General features: G+C 44.6%; 1 protein-coding gene across 1 annotated transcript; it reads left to right on the top strand.

The window, feature by feature from the left end:
* Window positions 1-21520, top strand: otud4 (OTU deubiquitinase 4). The gene is made up of 21 exons (XM_086275308.1): window positions 1-406; window positions 807-890; window positions 4337-4387; window positions 4470-4516; window positions 6439-6511; window positions 6786-6867; window positions 8740-8902; window positions 9235-9286; window positions 9364-9460; window positions 11457-11521; window positions 11597-11697; window positions 11782-11882; window positions 11960-12125; window positions 12345-12477; window positions 13088-13159; window positions 15051-15729; window positions 16457-17107; window positions 17677-17717; window positions 18116-18782; window positions 18888-18964; window positions 19499-21520. Exons 1-21 carry the CDS (start codon window positions 266-268, stop codon window positions 19922-19924), a joined length of 3969 nt encoding a protein of 1322 aa, XP_086131434.1. The 5' UTR covers window positions 1-265; the 3' UTR covers window positions 19925-21520.
* The last annotated feature ends 1109 nt before the right edge of the window (window positions 21521-22629 follow it).

Below are 22629 nucleotides of genomic sequence, written 5' to 3'. Positions count from 1 at the left end.
TGTTGTTAGCTGTTAGCCTGAGTGCTAACCGTGAGAGCTAAAGTTGACTTTCACTTTCTGAAGCTGGGATTCTTTCAGCGGGATGAACCGGGCTTCCAGGAAAACGAAACTGGACGCTGTCACCGCTGACGCTAACTCATTTTAGTTCGTAGATGTCGTTATGTAACTCTTTTTGGTGGCGATATTGACAACTTTTAGCGCAAAGTTTCGCCCCGCTTGACGTCCAAAACACGCAGGTATCTTTAGCGGCTAGCACCCTGCTAGCATGGACGGCGGCGGAAGCATGCAGAGTATTGACGAGAGGGGTGTCGAGAAATTAATGGATGACTACTTGAAATCGATCGGTTTGCATCGGAAGAAGATAGCCAAAGACGGGTCCTGTTTGTTTCGGGCTGTCGCCGAGCAGGTAAAACGGGAAAACTACAGAAAATGCTAACGTTAAGTAAGTTTTTAGCTTAGCACAGGTGAGAAGCTGGGCTTGGTCTGTTTGGTGTGCAGCTGCGATGTCCTAATGTTAGCCGAACAAAAGTTATGCCCACAAACTCTGGTTTCAGCGTAGACTCAGACCTACATCTACAAATGAATAAACTTTAAATGATGAAAAAAAATTTAATTGTGGCTTTTTTAAATCGTACTTCCGGCTTGTTTACCCAAAAGTGTCTCTGCTAGGCTTCTGACTGCAAAGGTCAGCTGTTTACAACTTCTTAACGAATTGTAAATGTAATATTTCCACAATATATGTGAGAATATTGATATTAAGTATGTCTGTTTGTGTTTATTGTTGACCTTTGACCCCTCCTGTGTAGGTGCTGCATTGCCAAAGCCTTCATACTAAAGTCAGGGCGAAGTGTGTGGAGTTTCTGAAGCAGAACAGAGACACCTATGAGGCGGTATGTACAGTGTCACCAAAATAAAACAACATCATGGGAGAGCAAAGTGGTTTTACTTTTCGAACTAGAAAGTAGATTTGTGGTAAAAAAATAGCTGCCAGGGAGTATTTTTTATTTACTGAATTAGAATTCATAGAAAGGAGGAGAAATTTGTGTTAAAAAGAAACTGAAACCATATTGTGTGGTTTGAAAAGTAACTAAAGGGAAATAATAAACAGGTTTATTGGTTTAAGCAAATTTGTCAACCCAGTAGTCATCGGGAGGCTTTGGTGTTGATGTTCATTGACACTGGGATGTCCATGTGTCGTGAGATATTTTATTTTTATTGTAATATCTTTTGTGAACTTCTTAAATCTGTTCACACGATGATGATAAAAAACGACTACAACGAACACTGAAACTAGTCAAACTAAACTGAAACATGCAAATGCCCTGGAAACTGAAATGAAAGTTAAAGGGTAAAACTTCAATAACTGCACTCATACCTATGAAAAGACATCAAAAAACACATAATTTGGAGTCAGTGTATCATATAGGTTGGACACTGTGTATATTTTTGTACATTACGGACAATTTCAGTTCTTTATCTGTACAGATACCCATGTATACACTTACCGGCTGCTTTATTTGGTAGTACAGGGTTGGATGCCCTTTTGCTGTCAGACCTGCTTTAATACTTTGTGGCACAGATTCAACAAGGAGCAGGAAACATTCTTCAGAGATTTTGGTTCATGTTGATGTGATGGCATCATGCTGATTTCCTGCTCAACCGCATCACAAAGGTGCTCTACTGGATTGAGATCTGTGGAGGAAAAGTGTTGAGAAAATATTCTGAACCCACTATCTAAATGTTGCAGCAGAAATCAAGACTCGCATTAGATCAGGTGATATTTCTCCAGTCCTCTGTTGACCGTTTTTGGCGAGCCTGTGTTAATTGTAGCCTCAGTTTCCTGCTCTTAGCTGACAGGAGTGTGTGCTCGGTATGGTTTCATGTGTTCTGCATACAGAGATGCTCTTCTGCATGCCTTGGTATTAAGGGTGTCATTTGAGTTGCTGTTGCCTTCCTATCAACATGAAGCAGGCTGTCCATGACATCGTCAAGGCATTTTTACCAAGAGACCTGCGCTCACTGGATATTTTCCGTTTTTGTTTTTGTTTTTTTCGGACCTTGAAACCACAGAGATGGTTGTGCTGAAAAATCCCAGCAGATCAGCAGCTTCTAAAATACTCAGACCAACAACCATGTGCGTTCAAAGTCACTTGAATCCACTTTCCTCCCTATCCCTGGGCTCAGACTGAACTTCAGCAGGTCATCTTGACCAGTGTACTTGCCTGAATGCACTGAGCTGCTGTCATGTGACCGGCTGACAGGTGTACCTAATGAAGTGGCCAGTGAGTATAAATTCAGCTGGTGACCCGTTCGTACTGATTACACACAGCATTCAAACAAAGGTGATTGTTAAACATTATATATATACTTCAACGAGGCGGCTCGGTTTTGTCCCACCCGTGTGTTATAATTAATCCTGGGAGGTGTAAACATCCCCTCTATGAGCTCTGAGGCTTCGAACTAATAAATTACATGAATAATAAATGTAGATGTAACAGGTGCTTACACCATGTCTGCTCAGCACTGAGAATTTGAACTTATATTTAGAAGTAATTTTCACTAAGCATGTGCTTGCATTCTCCATCTGTAACCTGTTATTGTAACTGAGAGGTTGTTTTAATGTATCTCAGTTTAGTTAATGTTTTTTTCACTATTCAGAGACGTTCAGTTGTAATTTATCTTCACGATGGTGTGGCTGGTGGTTGTCGGGGACTTCACAATAAATCAAAACAAATGTGTCCCGAGTCTCAATAAGCAGATGTACCGAAGCCTCCCGACACTGTTTGTTTTGACAAATATGACGACGCTGAGCAAAGTTAATAGTTCTGGTATTTTTAGGGTTTGCGTTTCCTCTTAAAGAGCCGGACCGAGCTGTTATTCAATTGCAGTCGAGTTAATCATAAGTCTGTAAAGTAAGACAAGTAAAAACATGAGAGAATTTAAATTTTTTTTCTTTTTGTTTGTTTAGTTTAGCTTTATTCTCTTTAGTGACGTCACCCTGTGGCCTAACATTGAGAAAAGAAGCTGCTTTTGCCTCTCACACAAGCCGCAACTTCTCTATTTATAGCAGAAAACGTGTGAAAGCTCGAGCTTTCGGTCTTGTTTTAATGCATGAGCTGCACGTAATCATGATCCTGCTCGTTTCGTCGATAAATAATATAAATTACCATGTTTTATTTTTTTTAAATGTCTTGTTTTTGTTTTCAACAGCTGAGAACTGAAAGTTAGTGAGTTCACACCAAATGTGAGACAGAAAAGGCTCAAACGTTTCCTGTCTGAGCAGATTTTTGGCTGTTTTTGGACCCTCAAACTGCTGTCGAGGAGTCGATTTACTCTTCTGTGAATCACAGATCACGGTTGAGTGACTCTGCGGGTTTTCACTCCCTGAGTGACACATGAGAGGAAATGAAAGCAAAAGCTGCTGCTGGTGTTGTTTTTAATAGTGGTGATAAACTCGCTCTGCTGCAGGGCTTTACTACATTTCCCAGGGTGCCCTTTGGGCAGCTGGCAGAGCAGGAGCTGTGAGCTGCTGTCAGAATGGGGCATAGAGGTGGATCAACAGCATTAAAGCTCCACCTGTCATGTTGCTGCCTTCACTTCCTGGAGGAGTGGAAATGTTTTAGGTCCCATTTCAAAAAACTTTAAATAATTTCTTGTGTGTGTTTGTTTGTTTTTCACTTGCTTACTTCTTAAATATCTTGATGGAGGGAGTACAGTCTGATAGATTTTTTTTTTTCTAAATTCATTTTTAACCTCCTAAGACCTGAACTCTTCCACAGCATGCATTTTTAATTTCTCTTTGATATTTGGGCACATTGGGGCCCGATGAATGTAAAAACAAAGAATTACCAGATTTTTTTCTTTTTACCAAATTTTTGTTTCTAAGAAAAATTAGATCCACATATGAGGATATTCATTTAAAGGACAGTGGCAGTATAATGTCCTCGTAAGTGGATATCAGGTCCTTGTAGAGCAAAATTGAGTATTTTGGTCTAAATAACCCAAAATGTGATGTCCACATACGTGGACGCCAGGTCCTAGGAGGTTAAAAATATCTTTCGACAGCATGTCATTGGCTAAACGTCTAAATTTAGTTACCTCTGACTGCGGTGTTTTAGGTTTTGTGTGGCCTGGTCGGCTGTAAACATGTTTATTTCTGCTGCAGAGTTAAACATGGTAACACTGGAGTCTGTGGGGACAGACTCGCGTATCCTTTAGAGGAAGTGGCGGTTTTATTTTGGCTTTGTTTTCAGCCTCACACATCATGTTTTTGTTTTTTTGGGAGAACTGAGGAAGAAAATTGCCTAAAAAAGTCACTGCTGTTTTTGTTTTGCAGTTTATTGAAGGTGACTTTGAGGATTACCTGTGCAAGCTTCAGGATCCACAGGTAAAAACACCACACGCTCTTATTGTTCTCACATGCTGGGTCATTTTAATATGAAAGCTCATAAAGTTTCTCTGTTTTCCAGCAATGGGTGGGAGAGGTGGAGATCAACGCGCTGGCCGCCATGTACAAGTGAGTGAGATCAGAGGTCTCTGAACAGAGAGCTGCACTTTAACTCGACAGAAAGCCTAGTGGGAGTTCCCACAGTGTTTGAGCTTTATTCACTGTGGATAATAAAGCTTTACGCTCACTGGCCACTTCATTAAGTATACCTATTTAAATGCTCGTTAACACAAATGTCTAATCAGCCAATCACATGAAAGCAGCTCTGTCTGTTTATGTGTGGAGAAATGGTGAAGACGACCTGCTGAAGTTCAGTCTGAGCATCAGAATGAGGAAGAACAGTGATTTCAGTGACTTTGAGCGTAGCGTGGTTGTTCGTCTGAGTAGTTCAGAAACTGCTGATCTGCTGGGATTTTCCCCGACAACCATCTCTGTGGTTTACAGAGGATAATTCAAAACTGACAGATTATGCAGAGAACGCCTTGTTTATGTCAGATTTAAGAGCAGAATGCTGATAGGAAGGCAACAGTAACCCAAATAAGCACTCATATTCCAACCAAGGTATGCAGAAGAGCATCTCTGAATGCACAACACATTAAACCATGAAGCAGCAGAGGCCCACACTGGGTGTCACTCCTCCCAGCTCCCAGTACTGGTTTCTTGAACCAGTTTATTATACTCACTGGCCTCCACAGTCACCAGACATCCAACAGAGGACCTTTAGGACGTGGTAGAAGCAGAGATTTACACTAACTGTGTGATGCTGTTGTGTCACTGAAACCACAGGAATGTTTCCAGCAGCCTTTTAAACCTCTGCCACGAAGAATTAAGGCAAACAGGTCCAGTCTGGCACTAACAAGGTGTATCTAATATAGTGGCCAGTGCAAATGTGATACTTGGATATTTTATTCACATAGTAACAATAATCACTCGTTTATGAGACATTTATGTTTTGTTTTGTTACTAAAAGCTAAAATCACCTCTGTCAGCATCCAGGTTTCAAACTAGTCTTTTTGAGTGTGTGCTGCTCAGTTCTTCCTCCAGTTTCATTGGTGCAGGTTTTGAGCAGAGGACCAATGCCGTGTGAGGTGTTTTTGATAATATGGCAGTGCAGTTTCTAAGCGCCGATAACGATGTGTGCAATGATCCTAGTGACACTGTACTGCCACCGCTCAGATGATTTTGATGAAAATGGTCGTAACTCGTTGTCTGTGGCTGTAAAGAGGCGCCACATTTACTTTAGAAGGTTTTGAAGCTAAACTTGATGAAAATCTTCTGCCCCCATGGCCTGGACGCAAATGAGCAGAAGAGAATAGATGGATTATGTTTGGGTTTTTACCCCTTAGCTGTAAAAGACTGATGGGGTATTGTTGTCACGACAAGTCTTGGACGAGTTTGGATCTTGGTGACCTCGACCTCAAGGTCAAAGGTCAAGTTTTCTGAAAATAACTGAAGAAGGAAGTCACCAAAGATTTTCCCTTTGAGGCAGCGCTGCCAGCTGTTTTGGGAAACTGCACGTAATGAGACAAATAACGTTTCTTTTTATTTAGTTTAAAGATGTGCATTTAAGTTTTCTAAGACACCCAGACCTTCACCTTTTGTTTGGACGCACAGTCTGAGACGTTCACGGAGTTTGACGATGATCTGCTTGTGAAATGTGTGTGAACGAGGCTCGGGGGTCTTAACAGGTCGGCAACGACCATCAGTCTGTCGACACGGCAACACTTAAACCCTGAGTTAGGCTTTAAAGGGCATCTCAGTCAGATATGAAGCAGCATCCCGAGGTGGCGGTGAAATCATCCCAGGTGTGACAGCTTTGGCTCTCTGGGTCCAAACGTGCGGAAGCTCGTCCTCATTTATAGTTGGAGGAATCTGCGTTCCTGCCCCCGAGTTTAGCATCAGATGGTGAAAACGATGAGTCACCAAAGCTTCGTCATCTCATTTCATCCTCTCCTCTCTCTCTCTTCGTCTCTTTTGATCTCTTCCTGCAGGAGGGATTTTCTGATCTTCCAGGAGCCCGGCAAGCCAGCCGTCAACATCACAGGCAACAACTTCAAGGACAAGGTGAGGTGGACGCGTTCGGCCGAGCGTTTAGTTAGAGACACGATTTGCATTTCCTGTCGGAGGAAAACTTTCAGAAAATACACCAAGCTGTCAGGCGGAAGCTTTGAGACGCTAACGGCGATTTTTCAAACGACACAGCTTGTTATTTTGTCTTTACCGGACATTTTAAAGCAGGAAAAAAAGATCGGTTCATCCCCGAAGCCTTTCAGGCTCTTCTCGCTTCAGCTTCCACTCTTTTATTTACTGAAGCCGAACCGTTTGTTTGCCTCTACAGGTGCAGCTGTGCTTCCTGAACGGGAATCACTATGACAGCGTTTATCCCATCAGCCGGATCAAGAACACCGCACTCTGCCAGTGTGAGTGTCTGTGATTTCATTTGTTTGTAAAACAAGGAGAGCGGAAAAGAGTTTAACTGATCCTGCAGATCCTCTCAGGGAGGGTAATCATCACTGAAGAGAAGTCTCAGTGAATTCATAACAAACAGATGAGAACATCAATCAAAATGTGGGCACTCGGCAGAGAAAATGAGAGAACAGAGACCACATTATAAACCAAACACCACATAGTCAGTGTAAGGCTGCGGCACTCCGAGGAAACCCTTTCAGCTCAAGTCTTCATAACACTTCTTAGTCAGTGTGCAAGAGGAGCAGCGTGAGTCATCAACCACGCTGCTCAAACTGGTTTTGTCTTAACTCTGCTAAAGGTGAACAATCACAGGAGAGCCTGCAGAGCCTCTGATTCATGCTGCTGTGTGTCCAGCGTTTAACACTGATGTCTCTGTTTGACATCTCTAACAGTCGCTGTCGTTTAATTACTGCCCGTTAATTTGATGTAACGTAAGCTTGTAGTGTTTCCTGTAGTGTAAGTTTCTGAAGTCCAGCGACCCGAGAAAACCGACACTTTGCAGCATAAACACAGAAGTTAAACTCAGTCTGTGAGCAGCTCGCAGGTGTCTGCTGACTCAGAACGTTTTCTGTACTACAAACTAGATTCACTTCACTCACCCTGTCACAGACACACATTCATGCAGCACTATCTAACATTACAACACAGTCAAAACGTGGGGGTTCAGGATACTTGGACCAAAGGAACAGATTGATCTTTCGATCTTCTGGTTGGTAGATGCTTTACTGCCTGAGCCCTCGTATCACTTTCCCCCTTAAATCTTCACCTCGGGATCATCTATCAAACGTATTTGTTACCTCTGATGTGAAGGTCAAGTTTTTCATGTAGCGTTCTGTCTGTGAACACGATATCTCTAAAAGTGGTGAAACCTTGTAGGGGTGTAGAGTGGGGTCGTGGCCCACATCCACCCAGCGTGTCTCACTGAGTACCAGCTCAAACATAGTTCAACATGGCAGCCCGAAACTCCCCTGACGTCATTTGTGTGCGACAGAAACACAACACAGCAATGGAGGACGTCAGGGTGATGGTACGCCTGCTGCTAAAACCCACCTTGTTGCTGGACCACGATGTTGTGGTGCAGCCGTCTTCCTCATCGTCGGGTTTCAAAAATTCTTGTGAAGGCGTTACGCTCGTGACTCACGTGGTGTTTTCACTTCTTGGCCAATCAGTGACATTCTGTCTTTTGACGTCACATTTTCGGAGTGAAACCCTGGCTGAGTAGGTACCGGATAATACCAGCTAATCGCCACATGGGCCGAGCAGCAGGTATACCTGCACCCCGATGCCCTCCATTGTTGTGTTTGTGTCGCGTACAAAGAGCTTGTGGGGCTTCGGGCTGCCTTGCTGTAACTGCTTCGCCTACATTGAGGTTTCGCTCAGTTGTAATAGAAAACGACTGAAACAAAGTAGAGTGAAGCCAAGTAGATGCCAGTGGAAAAGAGACTACAGGCTATTCTTCATACAGGCCCACAGCAGGGGTCTGATGCTTTGTTAAAAAGGTGGCAGTCAAAGTCGAGGCTCGCCCAACATGACAGTCTTGTATTATTATGTGATTGTTCATCATAATCAATCCATCCACTTAAATGCAGCCTGCAAAGACAGTAAGTCAGTGATTACGGTTTAATGAAACTGGATGAGCCCACAGAGCGTGGGTTACCCATTCACTCACTTTTTTTTTTCTTGGTTCAAATATTGAATTTCTGTCTCGCCTCTTATCAAAAGTTAGACTTCAGGCTATAATTAGACCTCCTGTGATTCACACGAACACGGCAGCAAACCCCAGAAAAACCCTCATCCCGAGTCTCCGTGTGATTCTCCTGCAGCCGTCCTGTACGAGCTGCTGTACGAAGGCGTGTTTAAGGTGGACCGCAGCTATTTGGGTTCCTGTCAGCGGATCGGCCGACCCGCCGACCTCCTGAGCGACGACTGCATGCCCGCCTGCCCCAGCAGCGACGACTCCGACCTGGATGTAGACGAGGCGCTGTGGTAGGAAACTGGCATCAAGCAGCGGTTTATTCACCTGCATGATAACTTTTACTGTGAAGGGAAATGAGTCAAAATCCAGCACCTTGTGCCTGATTTTTAGTAAACGAGCACTCACACTTCATTTTTATTTACTGGCAGTGAATTCACAGGCTGCTGGTTTTGTTTACTTCCTCATCGTTATTGATTTACTTTTGTATACTAAAAACTGATTACCTACTTATTTGGACATATTGACACTTCGTTTCCTTTGTAAGTGTTCTCAGCTCCTTTTATCAAACACAGTAAAACTTTAAGGCTTTAATAATCTCATGATGTCTGTTTTTGTGGCTCAGGGTGGAAAATGGAACCAGCCCTACCTCCACAAAGCACAACCAAAGCTACAGGGTAACATTCATAAAACACATGTTTTATAACAACCACACAGGGTAGTACTGTCACTGAAGTGTGTGTGTGTGTAACAGGGCCGTGGGCGTGGGCTGCCTCAGAGGGTGAGGCGATCTTTGAACCCGACATTGCTCAGAAATGTGGAGTACGATGTCTGGCACAAGTCCAAGAGAGGTGACACACACACACACACACACACACACACACACACAGAAAAACAAAGCATGCGTCTAAAAGTAGTCAGATCCCAGGGCGATGTCCAAAGAAACGACCTGCTTCACTATCAGTTTGTCGTGTGTAAGTTCACGCGAGGTCAACGTTACGATGAAACATGTTTGTTGAACATTTTCACAGGATAAAAATAACTAGAGCAACATGAGTTTAAAAACTAAGTAAAAATTAAATACACATTCTTGTGTTTACACATGTGCGTGGGCTGGAGGGATGTGTGGTATGCAGCACATTAAAGATGTGAGTGGTGTAAGCAGCAGTCTGATGGTCACGTATGGGTCAAGAACACTTTCATAAGTTATAAGAACGTCCGGCTCCTTGGAGGGGTGACTGAAGACGAGCAGACCAGAACACTGCTTAAAAGTAAAGGCTGGTTTGCATCGGTTATAACCGGCCATGTTGGTGGTACTATTTCCTACAGTGGTCTGACAAAAGCAAACGCGAGGATCGTTTAGTTGGGAATTTGGCTGAGCTGAGAGCAAACCGATGTGAGCAGAGAGAGGAGACACTGGTTCCTGTGGTGTTGCAGGCACGCCACTGTTAGAAATATGCTGGGAGTGCATGATGTGTATCTGTGCTGGTGCATCACACCTGAGTGAGTGCTGGTAATGTGTGGTAAGCTCCCACTGAAACCACAGGAAGTGCTTCAGGTTTCTCAGGTGTTACTGTGGTGCTGGATAAATGCTGGGAAACCCTGTCAGCTGCAGAGGTCACAATCACATTACGTATAAATATAGACTCAAAGGAGACAGTTTTATATTCATTAAACTAACTCAGACTTCAAATAGCAGCGCAGACTCACTGTTGAGATTTGTCGTCTTGGGCTTGGTTTTCTTTCGGGGCTGCTTCAAACTGCCCGCTGATCGTCAGACTGTAATGTTCAATGTGGACGCTTTACAGAGTTGAACGTTTGGGACAACTTGCAGTTATGGACTTTGTATTGAACTCTCTGCACACCAATGGGATTCTGTTGGGATGTTCCCGAGGCTATGAACCTGCTGTGAAGCGCCAGTTATGCTGACACGGTTTATCAAAGCTGTCATTCACGGCTTTGATCCTCTACTGACTTTTGGATGGCGTCCTTCGTACATCAGTGATTATATAATATAAACTAAACTCCTTCACATGTCGAACATGTAAAATTAGTCAGACTCGCCTGATCTTAACTACAGCTGTTAACGCTGACTGCATCACTTCACTGGGCAGATTTGAGGCTTTTATTTTTTCAAACCATTTTGTAATCTTTTTTTCAAACACGAATAAACAGATCTGACCAATCAGAGCGCTGCATTTGGCAACAAGTCCGGGTCAGCCGGCTCTCTGAAATTATTTCTTTGCCAACAAGAGTTCATATTCCTCACGGCACGTCGGGGCTCGATGTCAACTACATTTTTACCTCTTGGCCGTAACTGATCAGGTCATAACCCCAGTGGACCTGCAGGTGAGGTGGACACCTGAGTTTGTGACTGCAATAATGCGAGAACGAGGCATGAATCCTGATGAGGTCAGAGGGCAGAAGTGTTGAGGCTGTGTACAATTTTAACATCTACTAAGAGAATGACTGGTACTGGCTCTGAGCGCCGTCCCGGCTTGTCGATGAGGCGGGACGTCTGTGCCCAGCCTGATCGTTAAAGCGGAGGACCACTGCTCCACTTAGCTGGACACAGCTGTTGGTGGCAGGCAGCAGCAGCTGGATGTGATAACCTGTGTTTAAATATGCAAAACAGTGGCAGCGTAGCAGGTGGTGCAGACGCTGAAAGTGTGACAATCAGCCCTGTTTTTGGATTTTGTAGGAAGATTGAAAACAGACGTCAGGCTGGGGATAAAAGATCTGAAAGGGAACTCTGAACACTTTTTGGACTCAAAGTGATCAGAAAATCATTTTTTAACAAAAGTTAAAAGTGAATGTTTCACGTTTTATTTTCTTTTTTTCTTTTAGCCCAACAGAAGCTGGATTACTGCATCGCTGCTGGGATGCAGTTCACTGTAGGAGACCGCTGCCAGGTGTGTGTGTGTGTGTGTGTGTGTGTGTGATCCTCCTCGAGTGCATGTTTCACGCTGTTTGTGCGTCACCTGCAGGTTCGTCTCGAGGGAACCAATCGGCTCTACAGCGCCGTCATCAAGGAGGTGCCGGCCAATAACCAGCCAGTGACCGTTTACATAGAAGATCTGGGCAGGAAGTAGGTCGCACTAACAGCACGCACACACGCTCAGTGTCGTGGAGGTTGCACAGACGTGACAAATCTTGTTATGTGTGTTTTAAGGCAGGTGGTGCCTTTGTGGAGTGTCCGCCCTCCCAGTGATGACAGCGGGTGGAGCAAGGTGGGCAACCGTGACAAGAGGCTCAGCAACGGGCACGGAGGAGGTGAACACGTGCGCGCACACGTATGTTACAGGTTTATTGCATGAGTGCAGTCTGTGGAAACTCTCTTTCTCCTTCAGAGTGGGAGGAGCGGGGGAGAGGCCGAGGAAGGGGGAAGTCCGTCGGGCCATCGTCGTCCTCTGGTTCTCAGGCAGCGGCGCCGGGCTCAGGGGGCCGCACGCTGAAGCAGCACTCCTGGCCCCCGCAGGCCAATGTAGAGGAGCAGGGCGGGGCCAAAACCAGCAGGTGTGTCATCTCTGTTTGTATACATCAGTGCTGGATCACACAATGACACGATCACTGAACCCCTCCTTCATAATCTTCCTCTATGGTTTATATAAAGCATAAATATCATTTTGAGCTCGATTATTAGTTTATTTATTTTGTAGTTCTTTTCATTTTACGCTGCTGTTGTTGCTCTTTGGATTAAATAAAGTTCTTCTGCATTTCTGTGTCTTTCTACAGGAAGTCCGTGGGTGCGGCGGAGGTGGCGTTCGGCCTGACAGAGGAGCAGCGATTGGCCAAAGAGGAGGAGGAGAGGAACGTGGCGTTGGTGGAGATCCAGCTCAGAGACGAGCACAGCTTCCCCGCACTGGGCGTGAGTTCACATGAGGCTGATTTCATGATAGGTGCAGATAAACCTGAACGTCCTGCTGAGGCTGGGTCGGCCGGTTTGAACCCTTTTAGAAAGGCAGCGAGCTGATGTTTAAACATCTGGGGCCAGATTCACTGACGATTCCCAGACAGCGCAGAGAGGTGTTCAGTTTTACGGCTGTCGAGGAGCCTGCAGGCGCCGTGTCGTAGTTTACTGAGAGTTTTATGTTTATTTTCTACCTCGCTCACCTCTGACTGCCAGACAGGAGTGTTACTCACATTTACAGACACTATTTTCACTGCTTCGTTTCCTCTCCTTCATTTTCCTCAGTGTTGTGTTTCTATGTCGAAGTATTGATGTGGACTCGGGGAATAGTGCATTGATGGGATACAGAGAAAACACACAGCAAGTGGCCCATATGGTAAAAATGTTTAATGAGCTCCAGGCTCGCTGTTAGGACATGTAAAAGTCTGAAAATGTTCCTCAGAGGCTGATACACGACGCTCCGGGAAGGATGAGAGTTTGGATTTAATTCATCATGCTCACGCTGTTTCTTGTTCAGCAGATGTTTTTTAGTTTTTAATGTTTCTAATGTTTGTTTTTCTCCCCTCAGTCTCAGCCGGGGACGCAGGGAGAGGGAGGGAAGAGGAAAGGAGAGAAGAAGCGATCTCAGAGGAACAAGACGGTGAGTTCAGACCACAAACGGACACAAACAGGGAGACATGTTATGATGCAGAAACGCTCTCAGGGCCATTTCCTCTGGTCCGAATCAGCTGATGAGTTTGTAAACTTGCAGCTTTTCCCTCGCAGTTTCGTTTGTTTGCACACAGCGAAGTCCAAGCGGACCAGAATGCATCACTACAAACTACGTGAGAGCATTTCAGTCTGCTCATTGGCCTGATGCGTCTGGTGTGGAAGCAACTAAAGTAAATACAGGAAGAAGATGCTGTGTGAGAAAATGGAGAATTGATTCATTTCCCAGCTAGTTGGTATCCCGCACAGACCGCTGCACATCTGTAGGACCTTCCAGCAGAGAATACAAAAGAACACAAGCTTACGGGGCGTGCTGTAGCTCAAGCTTATAGTAGTTGGTTTGGATCGCGTTCACACCATAAATGAACCGCTGTGTTCGTTGTGAACTGTACTTTGGAGGTTGTGTTCTCTGTACAGTGTTCACATCTGCACAGCCTCGTCAAAAGGGGAAAACTAACCAGAGTTTGATTTAACCAGACTAAACACCCTAACATTAATCACCAGCACAAAAAGGCACCGCATGGTATGTGACATTGTTCACATTCAGCTGTGAATGATTTCGCCTGCTCAGTTAGTGCGTACATGACTGTTAATGGGAGCAGCCGGTGAACATTCCTGTCTTCATTTAGGAGGTTTAATGCAACGATCTGCATTTAAAGTTAAAAGCATCCTGGTGCCGAGGCTCAGTGATACACTGATGCTAACTTTATTTGTAAAGCACCTTTCACACAGACGACTGACAGAAGAAAAAGGGATGAAACAAAATAATCAGCAGTGACACGAAACTCAAATTAAAAACACAAAACATCAAAGAAATTAAATTAAAATGGAAAGGCCTGCAAGTAGAATTAGAGTACATGAAATTAAATTGAGAACAATTAGAAAATGAGATGAAATGCTAATAAAGAAAATCAAATTAAAAAGCCTATCAGGAAGCTTTGTAGGAAAATTAGATTGCTGAATAAAAACTAAAATACTTAGAAACTAACAACAATAAAACAGAAGATGAATACAAAACATAAGTTAAAATAAATTAAAATAACTAATCGCACGCTGTCAGCTCGTGAGGCGTTTGCCGTCCTCTGAAAACTACGTACGTCACAGCATTCAGGAGCTTCTTTGAGACTGTCCTTCCCTCACATCACTGTGGACCAGTTTTGACCTGATGTCTTTACAACGTTGCTTCCAGTCATTGAGGTTTACAGATGGTAATTTATGCAAAGCTCTTAAGTTTTCACCACAGCCCTCCATGGACTTCATGGTTGCTTCGTTTTTTTAGCCATTTGGTTGTAATTTGGCTTGGACCATCGTCCTGTTGCATGACAGTGTTTGTGTGTCAGACAGCTGACGGGGGCCTACATTTACACAGAACACTTTTGTATAAAGATGGCTTCATGTATGACTCAATGACTGGTGCCCAAATCATCATCGCTCCACCACCGCGCTGACTTTGTTCAGATGTAACATAAGCTGTGCTGCCATGCTCTTTAAGAGAGACGGCAATCGTTCCAACGAGAAACGATGTGAGAGTGAGACCATGAGGTGATTTTTAAATCGGTAAAAAACCTCTGAAAATGAGAAAAAGCCTATGAGTGCACGAGTTCTAGTTTGCTTCGTACCTGGGACTTCAGTAAGGAAGCTCTATGAAGAATGTGGTCACTCCATATATGATCTATCAAATCTGAAGTTTCCACCTGACCCCAGAAGCTGAGCAGCTGTTTTTTTTCTGTGCATTTGGTCGTTGAAATGTTACCTGAGACCTTCAGGGACCGTCTGGAATTTAAAACCTGGAGTCTGATCGCTGCTGCTCTGTCCTTTTACAGAAGAGCCCCGTTGAAGATGTCAGAGCTCCGTCTCCTTCTGCCCTGGACAAACCCACACCCTCCACCCCACCTCTTACAGCAACCTCTACAACCACTACACCTGACACCATGACCAGCCCCGCCCTTCCTGCTGCTAAACCTTCTGACTCCACCCCCTCGGGGCTGAATTTTGTCAAGGCCTTGATGCCAAATGCGAGCCCCTCTGTCAGCCTGCCACTCACTTCTGTAGCTCCGGCTGCTAAAACAAACACACCTTCCTACGCCTCAGCCACTGCTGCGCCGGGCTCTCCTCCTCCTCCTGCTGCTCCTCCTGCTGCTAAACCTTCTCCAAAAGGCGAAGCACCGCTGCCTCCCTCTGTCCCATCATCTGCCTTCTCCTACAGCACCCCCGTTCTCCCCGCAGCTTCACCCACCTCCTCCTCATCCTCTAAACTCCCCCCTGCATCTGTTCATCTTCCTAAGCCAACCACCTCTCCTCCTCCTTCCTCCTCAGTTCCTCCTCCCACTTTCATCACTCCCATTGCTTCCCCACCCACAGCTGCACCAGGCTTCCCCGCCGCCCGCTCCTCTCCACCTATCACTTCTCTCCTCCGCTCTCAGACTCCACCCTCCTCCTCCTCCTTAATTCATCCTTCAGCTGAAGTCCGGGAGGCTCCACCTGCTCCACCTCCAACCACAAGTAAGAAATCTGTTCAGTTTCAGGCTCGTGTCACAGTTTAGACTGCAGGCTGTCCACAGAAGTAAATACACAGATATCCCCAGACTGACACAGAGTAGCAGACTTTCAGTTTAAACCAGTAAAAACTATTTTTAAGTTTATTTTGGGGGTTAAAATCCTTTTGAATCAGATGCGCCTTTCAAAATAAGAGCTTTGTTTATTACCATTCCAGCATTTTTGGGGTTGCTCAGGTGGTTCAGGCTCTGGGTGTTTAGTAGTAAACAATTTAAATGATGGCTATAGCCAGTGTGGCTAGGCTTTTTGGGGCTAGTACCCAGCTAACAGTGAAAGTGGCCACACCCCTTATAATTCTCAACTGTAAGCCTTTATAAAACTCCAGCAGGTGACGTATGAAAGAAGAAAATAGAGGTAGAGTTGTTCTGAAGGGTGAAATGATCCAAAGGATTTTTGTACTGTGCTGTAACAGGTTTATTTCTGTTGTTGGGAAATTGAAGATTGTTTTTCAGTTTTCAGCGAGATTTTAATAAACATAAAGTGAAAATCAGTAACGTGATTAACAGACAACAAATATATTTGAAGTTTAATTGAAAGATATTTGTTCTCACCCCTTAGTTTGTGCTTAATTTTGACTGTTTTGTATTTTTTTAGGCAGATAATTGGTAAATGTATCAGCAGCTGGCACGTCAGTAATTTACTTTGGTCTTCATGTCTTCTCTCTTTCTTTCAGATTCTTTACCAAATACTGGAGGCCCTCTGATGGCATCTCAGGCTTTCCAAAGTGAAATTCCTCCACCTGAGGTCCAGACCCAGGTCTCTGTGCCCTCAGCTGAGGAACAAGCAGAGTCTTCTTTACCCCAAATCCAGACTGAAAGTCAGGCTTCTCTACCACAAATCATGGGCCCACCCATGATGCTGAGCGAGCCCCAGGATCAGCCGCAGTCTGGCACAGAGGCGCCTGTCCTGCCTCAGACTGACCTCCAGCCCCACATTCAGACCTCTTATCCCACTCCTGTGGCTTCCTACCCCCAGGCCTCCCTTCCCCACCCCCCCGCCCAGGCTCCTCACCCTTCCCAGGTCCCACATCCCTCCCTTTCTCTCTCTGCCTCCACCATTGTTCCCCAGACCCAAACCGAAGCCCCACCACAACAGCACCAGTCTGCACCCGAGTCTCAAGCTCCACCTGCCTCGGAGAAGCTATCCCCACCTCACCCCCCTCATACTGCTCCTCCTCAGCCCCTCCCCGGACCCGTCCCCCTGCAGCAGATGTCCCAGCTCTACCAGGACCTCCTTTATCCCGGATTCCCCCAGGGAGAGAGAGGCGAGATAGCTGCGACTCCAAACCTTTCTTCCAACAAGTCCGGGGACGACCTGCCCACAGGTGAGCCACACCAAAGAGTCCTAAGATGATAAATAACCACGTCAACTGTCGCCATAGAAAACTGAACAATCAGATCAGCCATCAGAGCCATGCCTGTGTCGTGCTCTGAGACTCACAGCTTTATATTCAAAGACGGTGCTGACTGTCAAAGTAAAACGAAATAATGAAAAAAATTAGGCATGACAGAAGTGTTTCAGCAGATTTGAAAACATGAGAAAATATCCACATGCTTTAGTTTAATCAGCACTGGATGTCCTACACGGACTCCCTCAGCGGGAAACACCTGTCCTTCCACAAAAACTGCTTTTGACCCATTTAGGCAAAGAAAATACTCACAGATGTGCACGAAGGCCACCATACAGGCAGGGTCAGACATAAAGAACATGCTGGTGCTTCCCTGTGAGACGAAGCAGCTGAAATAGACTAGAGATGAGTTTTGTATGTTAATGGTCAGTGTTTTCATGGAGCAAAAGTAGAGGCTGCGATGTGTCAGCGCAGTGAGCAACACCATGAAAGAGATATCTGATCAGGATTTTGTATCCTTGTGTGTTTTTTGTTTTTCTCCTCAGACGTCAACATCTTGAGGTTTTTCTTTAACTTGGGCGTTAAGGTAAGACGTAAGCCTGGACCAACAGACACACAAACGCACACCCACAAGACACAGACCAGGTTTGGAGAAGAGGATTGAGAGTTGTGTTAAAGTAAAAGCCCATCATCTCACATTTCCTGTTAACAAGTTGATTCATCGTGTGCTGTATTTTGGGAACATTTGGAATAAAAACAAAAAAATACAACCACGTAAACAATGACTTCTGATGCAGCATGCCCAGTTGCCTAGCAACAGGTATTGTTTACACAGATTTTAATGTGGTAAATTATGTAAAAATAATGCCAAGCACTACAAGATGTACTTTAATTTTGTTAAAATAAAAGTTATTTTTGATGCACTTTTAAGTAAAATAACGAGGGGCTGATGCTGAGTCCTGCCTCTGCTCTCTTCCTCTACAGGCCTACTCCATGCCCATATACCCACCATACCTGTACCTCGTCCCCCTGCAGCAGGCCCATGCCATGCAGCCCAAGCCATCTTCCCGTTCCCCGTCCCCACAGTGCCTTCCCTCTAACACCCCCAGCAACACCCCCACCAACCCGCAGGAGGGCTATCCGCCTCACCAGTACCCTCCCACTGTAGCACCGGTGCCCTCTCAATATGACAACCAGGCTGCGCTCGATGAGCCCCCCGGTCCGGCTGAACCCTCCTTCAACCAGGCCAGGTACCCCATCACCCAGCCACAACCCCCCAGGATGCCATGGCAACAGATGCCTGCACGAAACCCAAGCTACTCAGTTGGGTATCTTTCCCCACCTCCACCGTACTCGGGTCCCCCGCCTTCATCTCAGGGTTACCACCCAAATCAGGGCGCGGGGGTCCCGGTGTACCCCACAGCCATGGGTCCGTACAGCCCCTCCTCTCTGGCATATCAAACTGCATCCACCCACCAGGAGCTCCAGGTGAGCCAGGGGGCGATGCAGCAGCACCAGCTTCAGGCAATCAACGGGGACACGATGCCTGGCCACGGGAACATCCACATCTCCAGTCCTCTGGAGAGCGCCGCTGCGTCTAACATTCCCACTACCAACAGTAACCGATCAGTGATGGTCCCATCCAATTATAGTAAGCAGGAATTCTGGGAGATGAAGTCCTTACATTTCAAAGTGTTATGGCTTTCTTTTAACTGTCAGGTGGAAAATTTTTTAATTCATTTTGTTTTCCTGATAGGCTTCAAGAGAGATCCGGGGGAGAGTTTGCCACGAGCAGTGCTCCTGGTGGATCCGCCACTTAACGACATGCCCATAGTACGTATATTTCTGAGCAACTTGATAACCTAATCAAATTAACTTCGGGTTTTGATTTTGAAACTAATATCTAATAAGTAGTTAGAAGTGGCTTTTATCTTTAAAAGATCACTGAAAGGCATCCTTCAATTTCCTGTAAGCAGGTGTTGGCTTTTATTATGGAAATCTGACAGTTTCCATAATGTGTCACATTTCTGAACTCCCTGGTAGCTTTTCATAACAAAGTGATTTGTTTTAAAAGTTGTTACGTCAAATAATCTTGATGAGATCTTAAGAAATTGAGATCCCATCAATTGAGATCCCCCCCCCCCCACTAAAACCCATCCTTTAACATCCTGTTAACTAACTGGCTCTTAGTATGTAAATCTGAGTGTTTAAAGAAACCAGTTAAATTTCTCTACCCTGTGGCTTTTATTAGAGAAAGTCTGACATTCCAGAGCGTCCTGGTAGCTTTTTATTACTAGGTGTTTTATTTTGAAAGTCATGCTGCATCATATCCTCTTGTAACTGGACCTCCTTCTGTTTCGCTCTCAGGTTGCTCTGCTTTCTGATCCGCACTTTAAGGACATCTCCATGGGAGCTATGAAAGGCAGCAGCAGCAGCCCCGGCTCTCCGTCGCAATACCGTCCCCGGAAACCAGTCCATGCCACCAACGTGTATGAACAGAGCCAGAGGGGCAGCTACATGAAGCCTGTCACCATGACGGACAATCATTCTGTGGGCTGCAGCACGGAGGATGACTGGGAGGAGGTGGAGGGGTTTAAAACGATGGTGCCAAACTACAGAGGGCAGAGGAGGCCCTACAGAGGAAGAGGAGGGAGAGGAGGCAGAGGAAGGGGTGGCTACGATCCAACCAGGGACGTGTACAGGAGTAGACAGGAAAGAGATATGGGGGTAGGGTATAACTATATTCAGCCTAACCCTGCCCACATGGGATGGGCTCGCGAGAAACGGTATTAGCTCTGAGCCAATGAGAGAAGAGGACACAGGTGGTGATTTTTTTTTTTTCTTTCTTTCTTTTGCTTTTTTCTGGAGATCTGATTGGTGTAGACCGGCAGCCATGGAAATGCAGTGTGGACCCGAGTCGGAAAATCTAAAACTCCATTTGTGTTTTGCTGCCTCTAAATCAACAAGCTTATTGCTTTGTATCAAAACATAAACACTATCCTCCTCTTTTCTTTTAAGTGCATTAGCATAGCATGTTAGCACTATTTCTTATCACTCAGACGAATGGATTCAATGAATGTCGAGCTCAAAGTTTGTTTACGAGGATTGTGAATGATTTAAAAAAGTTACCCACTGTGTTGACATGATGAATGTATGGGTTTCTTTACTGGTTGTGTTTGAGATTTTGGGAAATATGTTTATTAGCTTTCTTGCCTGAGAGGAAACGCTTTCATGTCTGTGGCAGTTTAGCTTAGCTTAGCATAAAGCAACGGAAAATCAGCGAAGACTTTGTTTTTTTTAATGTAGCAAAATGCTACTCAATCTAATGACACTGGCATAGAACAATACTCATTTCATAAAGATATATAGTAAAAAAGGCATAAATTACCATTGCTATATAAATAAATTTTAGTAACTCTCTTAAAACCATACTCTCCCCTCTATTTCTATTATCACAGTTTAATGCTAGCAGCGGGAAATCAGTTATGACTGTAAAGTATAATTTTCTATGATCTATAAAAAAAAAAAACTCATAAAACCATACTCTCACTTGTACATATAGTTATTTAGCACAGCTTAGCAAAGCTTGTTAGCTAGCTTAGCAAAAAAAACCTTGAGGTATAAAGTAGCATTTTCCTATTTCCTATATAAATCAATCTTTTAGTAACACTCTTAAAACCATATGTTTTTTTTTTTGTTTTTTTTTAATCTTTCCACTCCTATTTTTACATCATGCTAGTTAGTTGAGCACAAAGCAGTGGGAAAAGCCATGACTGTCGGGAGAAAGTTAGCATTTTTGTATATAGATAACATCTAATAAGTTAAACCAAATTTTTTCCCACTTTAGTTTTTACACACAGCTAGCTAGCTTAGCACAGGTGAGCCCGCCAATCCCCAGATTCAGTTTTTGCATACAGTAACAAGCTTTAAATGGGCGTGCTCGCCTAGCTGTTTGTGCCCATGTCTCTATGCTAAGGTAAGCACAGACACAAAGCGCTCTGTCTGCTCCTCTCTCTAAAATTATTTACAGAAGTCTTCCTCTGATGAGTCAAAGATAAATTTGTCGTGTTTGTTTTTTATGTTGTTAATACTGGGAGCTCAGTGGATCAGTGCAGGGGGAGCAAAAAGCCAAGGGGAGCGGGCTGGAAAGGAGTGTAAGAACTGCTGCTGCTGTTAGCGCCCATCAGGCTGTTGGTCACTGTGAGTTGTGCTTGGACATTTTTCTTTCAGGTCCGTCTGCTGGTTTCTGGTCGTCTAGCCTCAGATCCAGTGCCTTATGTTTGCTGAGTTTACTTCTCTGTGCTCGGAGAAACACTGCTGTATAGAACAAAAACGTGCTGTTTGGATTTGATTTTCTATGTGGTTAAATAAATAAACCTTTGGCTCAGATGCTGCCTCTGGAGCTGTTGGTTGATTTTTGGGTGAATAAAATTTCAGAATCTTTTAGCATATTATTAGCATATCGTAGTAACTATTGCAATGCACAACAAACTTCAGTGAAGTGCCGTGAAGAACTGATTCAGGTCATCAAACTTTATTATTAGACAAAGATAACATGAGTAAGTACAATGTGCAGTTTTTAAATGATGCAATGAAATCTCTGATTAACTACCTTGTTTTGAAAAGCTTAGCTCAATGTCACTTTTGGGCAGGCTCAACTTGAGAACAAGGGAACGTAGGAGTTTCATACTAAAAATCTCAGTGACCATAACCTCAATGCCAAGTTTTCTGAAATTCTTGTGACAGTGATAAGTCAAGGAGGAAGTCACCGCAAACATTACCATTTCCTTTTCTCTGTCTGCCACAAGGCTAACTCAGAGGCCTGCTTTGAATCCACCCTGAGGCCACTGACTGCATGCCGTCACAATAAACGCTGAAATAACCCCACACATTGTTTAATCTCTACTCTGGAGAGCTCAACATGCCAATAACAGGTCACAGTTACAGCGCCACCCAGTGGAAGCAGGATGATATGTATCATAACATCATCCGGTTAACATGAAACAAACATGACGGTCTCTGCACACCATGTGCAGTAACAGGCATACACTAGTTGTTTATTTATAGCTGCCCTTTCTCCGTGACTAAAACGTGATGTGTTTAGGGAACGTCCGTAAATTGCAACTATCAAAAAAACAAAAAACTTATTGGTGAGGCCCTCCACAACAGTCCCAGCTTCTCATGTGGCCCCTTTGTAGAATTGATCACCTCTGATCTAAAGGGTGTAGAGTTCATGAAAATGCTTTTAAACCATATTTCAGCTCCTAGGTGTCTGCAGTTAGCACTGCTGCCTCACACCAACAAGGCTCAAATCCTGGGGTGTGTCTGGTTACTCTGGTTTACTTCCAGTCTAAACACTTGCAGTGACTGGTTTGGTTAACTAGTGAATCTAAATTGCGTGTGGGTGTCTAGCACAGTCTGAATAGTTGTCACTCTCTGTTCCGCTCCTCACCCCCAAATGGTCACAGCAGATGGCTGTCCCTCCCCAAGCCTGCTGG

The sequence above is a fragment of the Aulonocara sp. 'chitande type north' Nkhata Bay genome, linkage group LG3 (genome assembly GCF_057382095.1).
Source record: "Aulonocara sp. 'chitande type north' Nkhata Bay isolate Kocher_YH1m ecotype deep benthic linkage group LG3, A_spYH_male_GT1.1, whole genome shotgun sequence".
Taxonomy (NCBI): Eukaryota; Metazoa; Chordata; class Actinopteri; order Cichliformes; family Cichlidae; genus Aulonocara; species Aulonocara sp. 'chitande type north' Nkhata Bay.
This window is presented reverse-complemented; position numbering and strand designations above follow the sequence as displayed.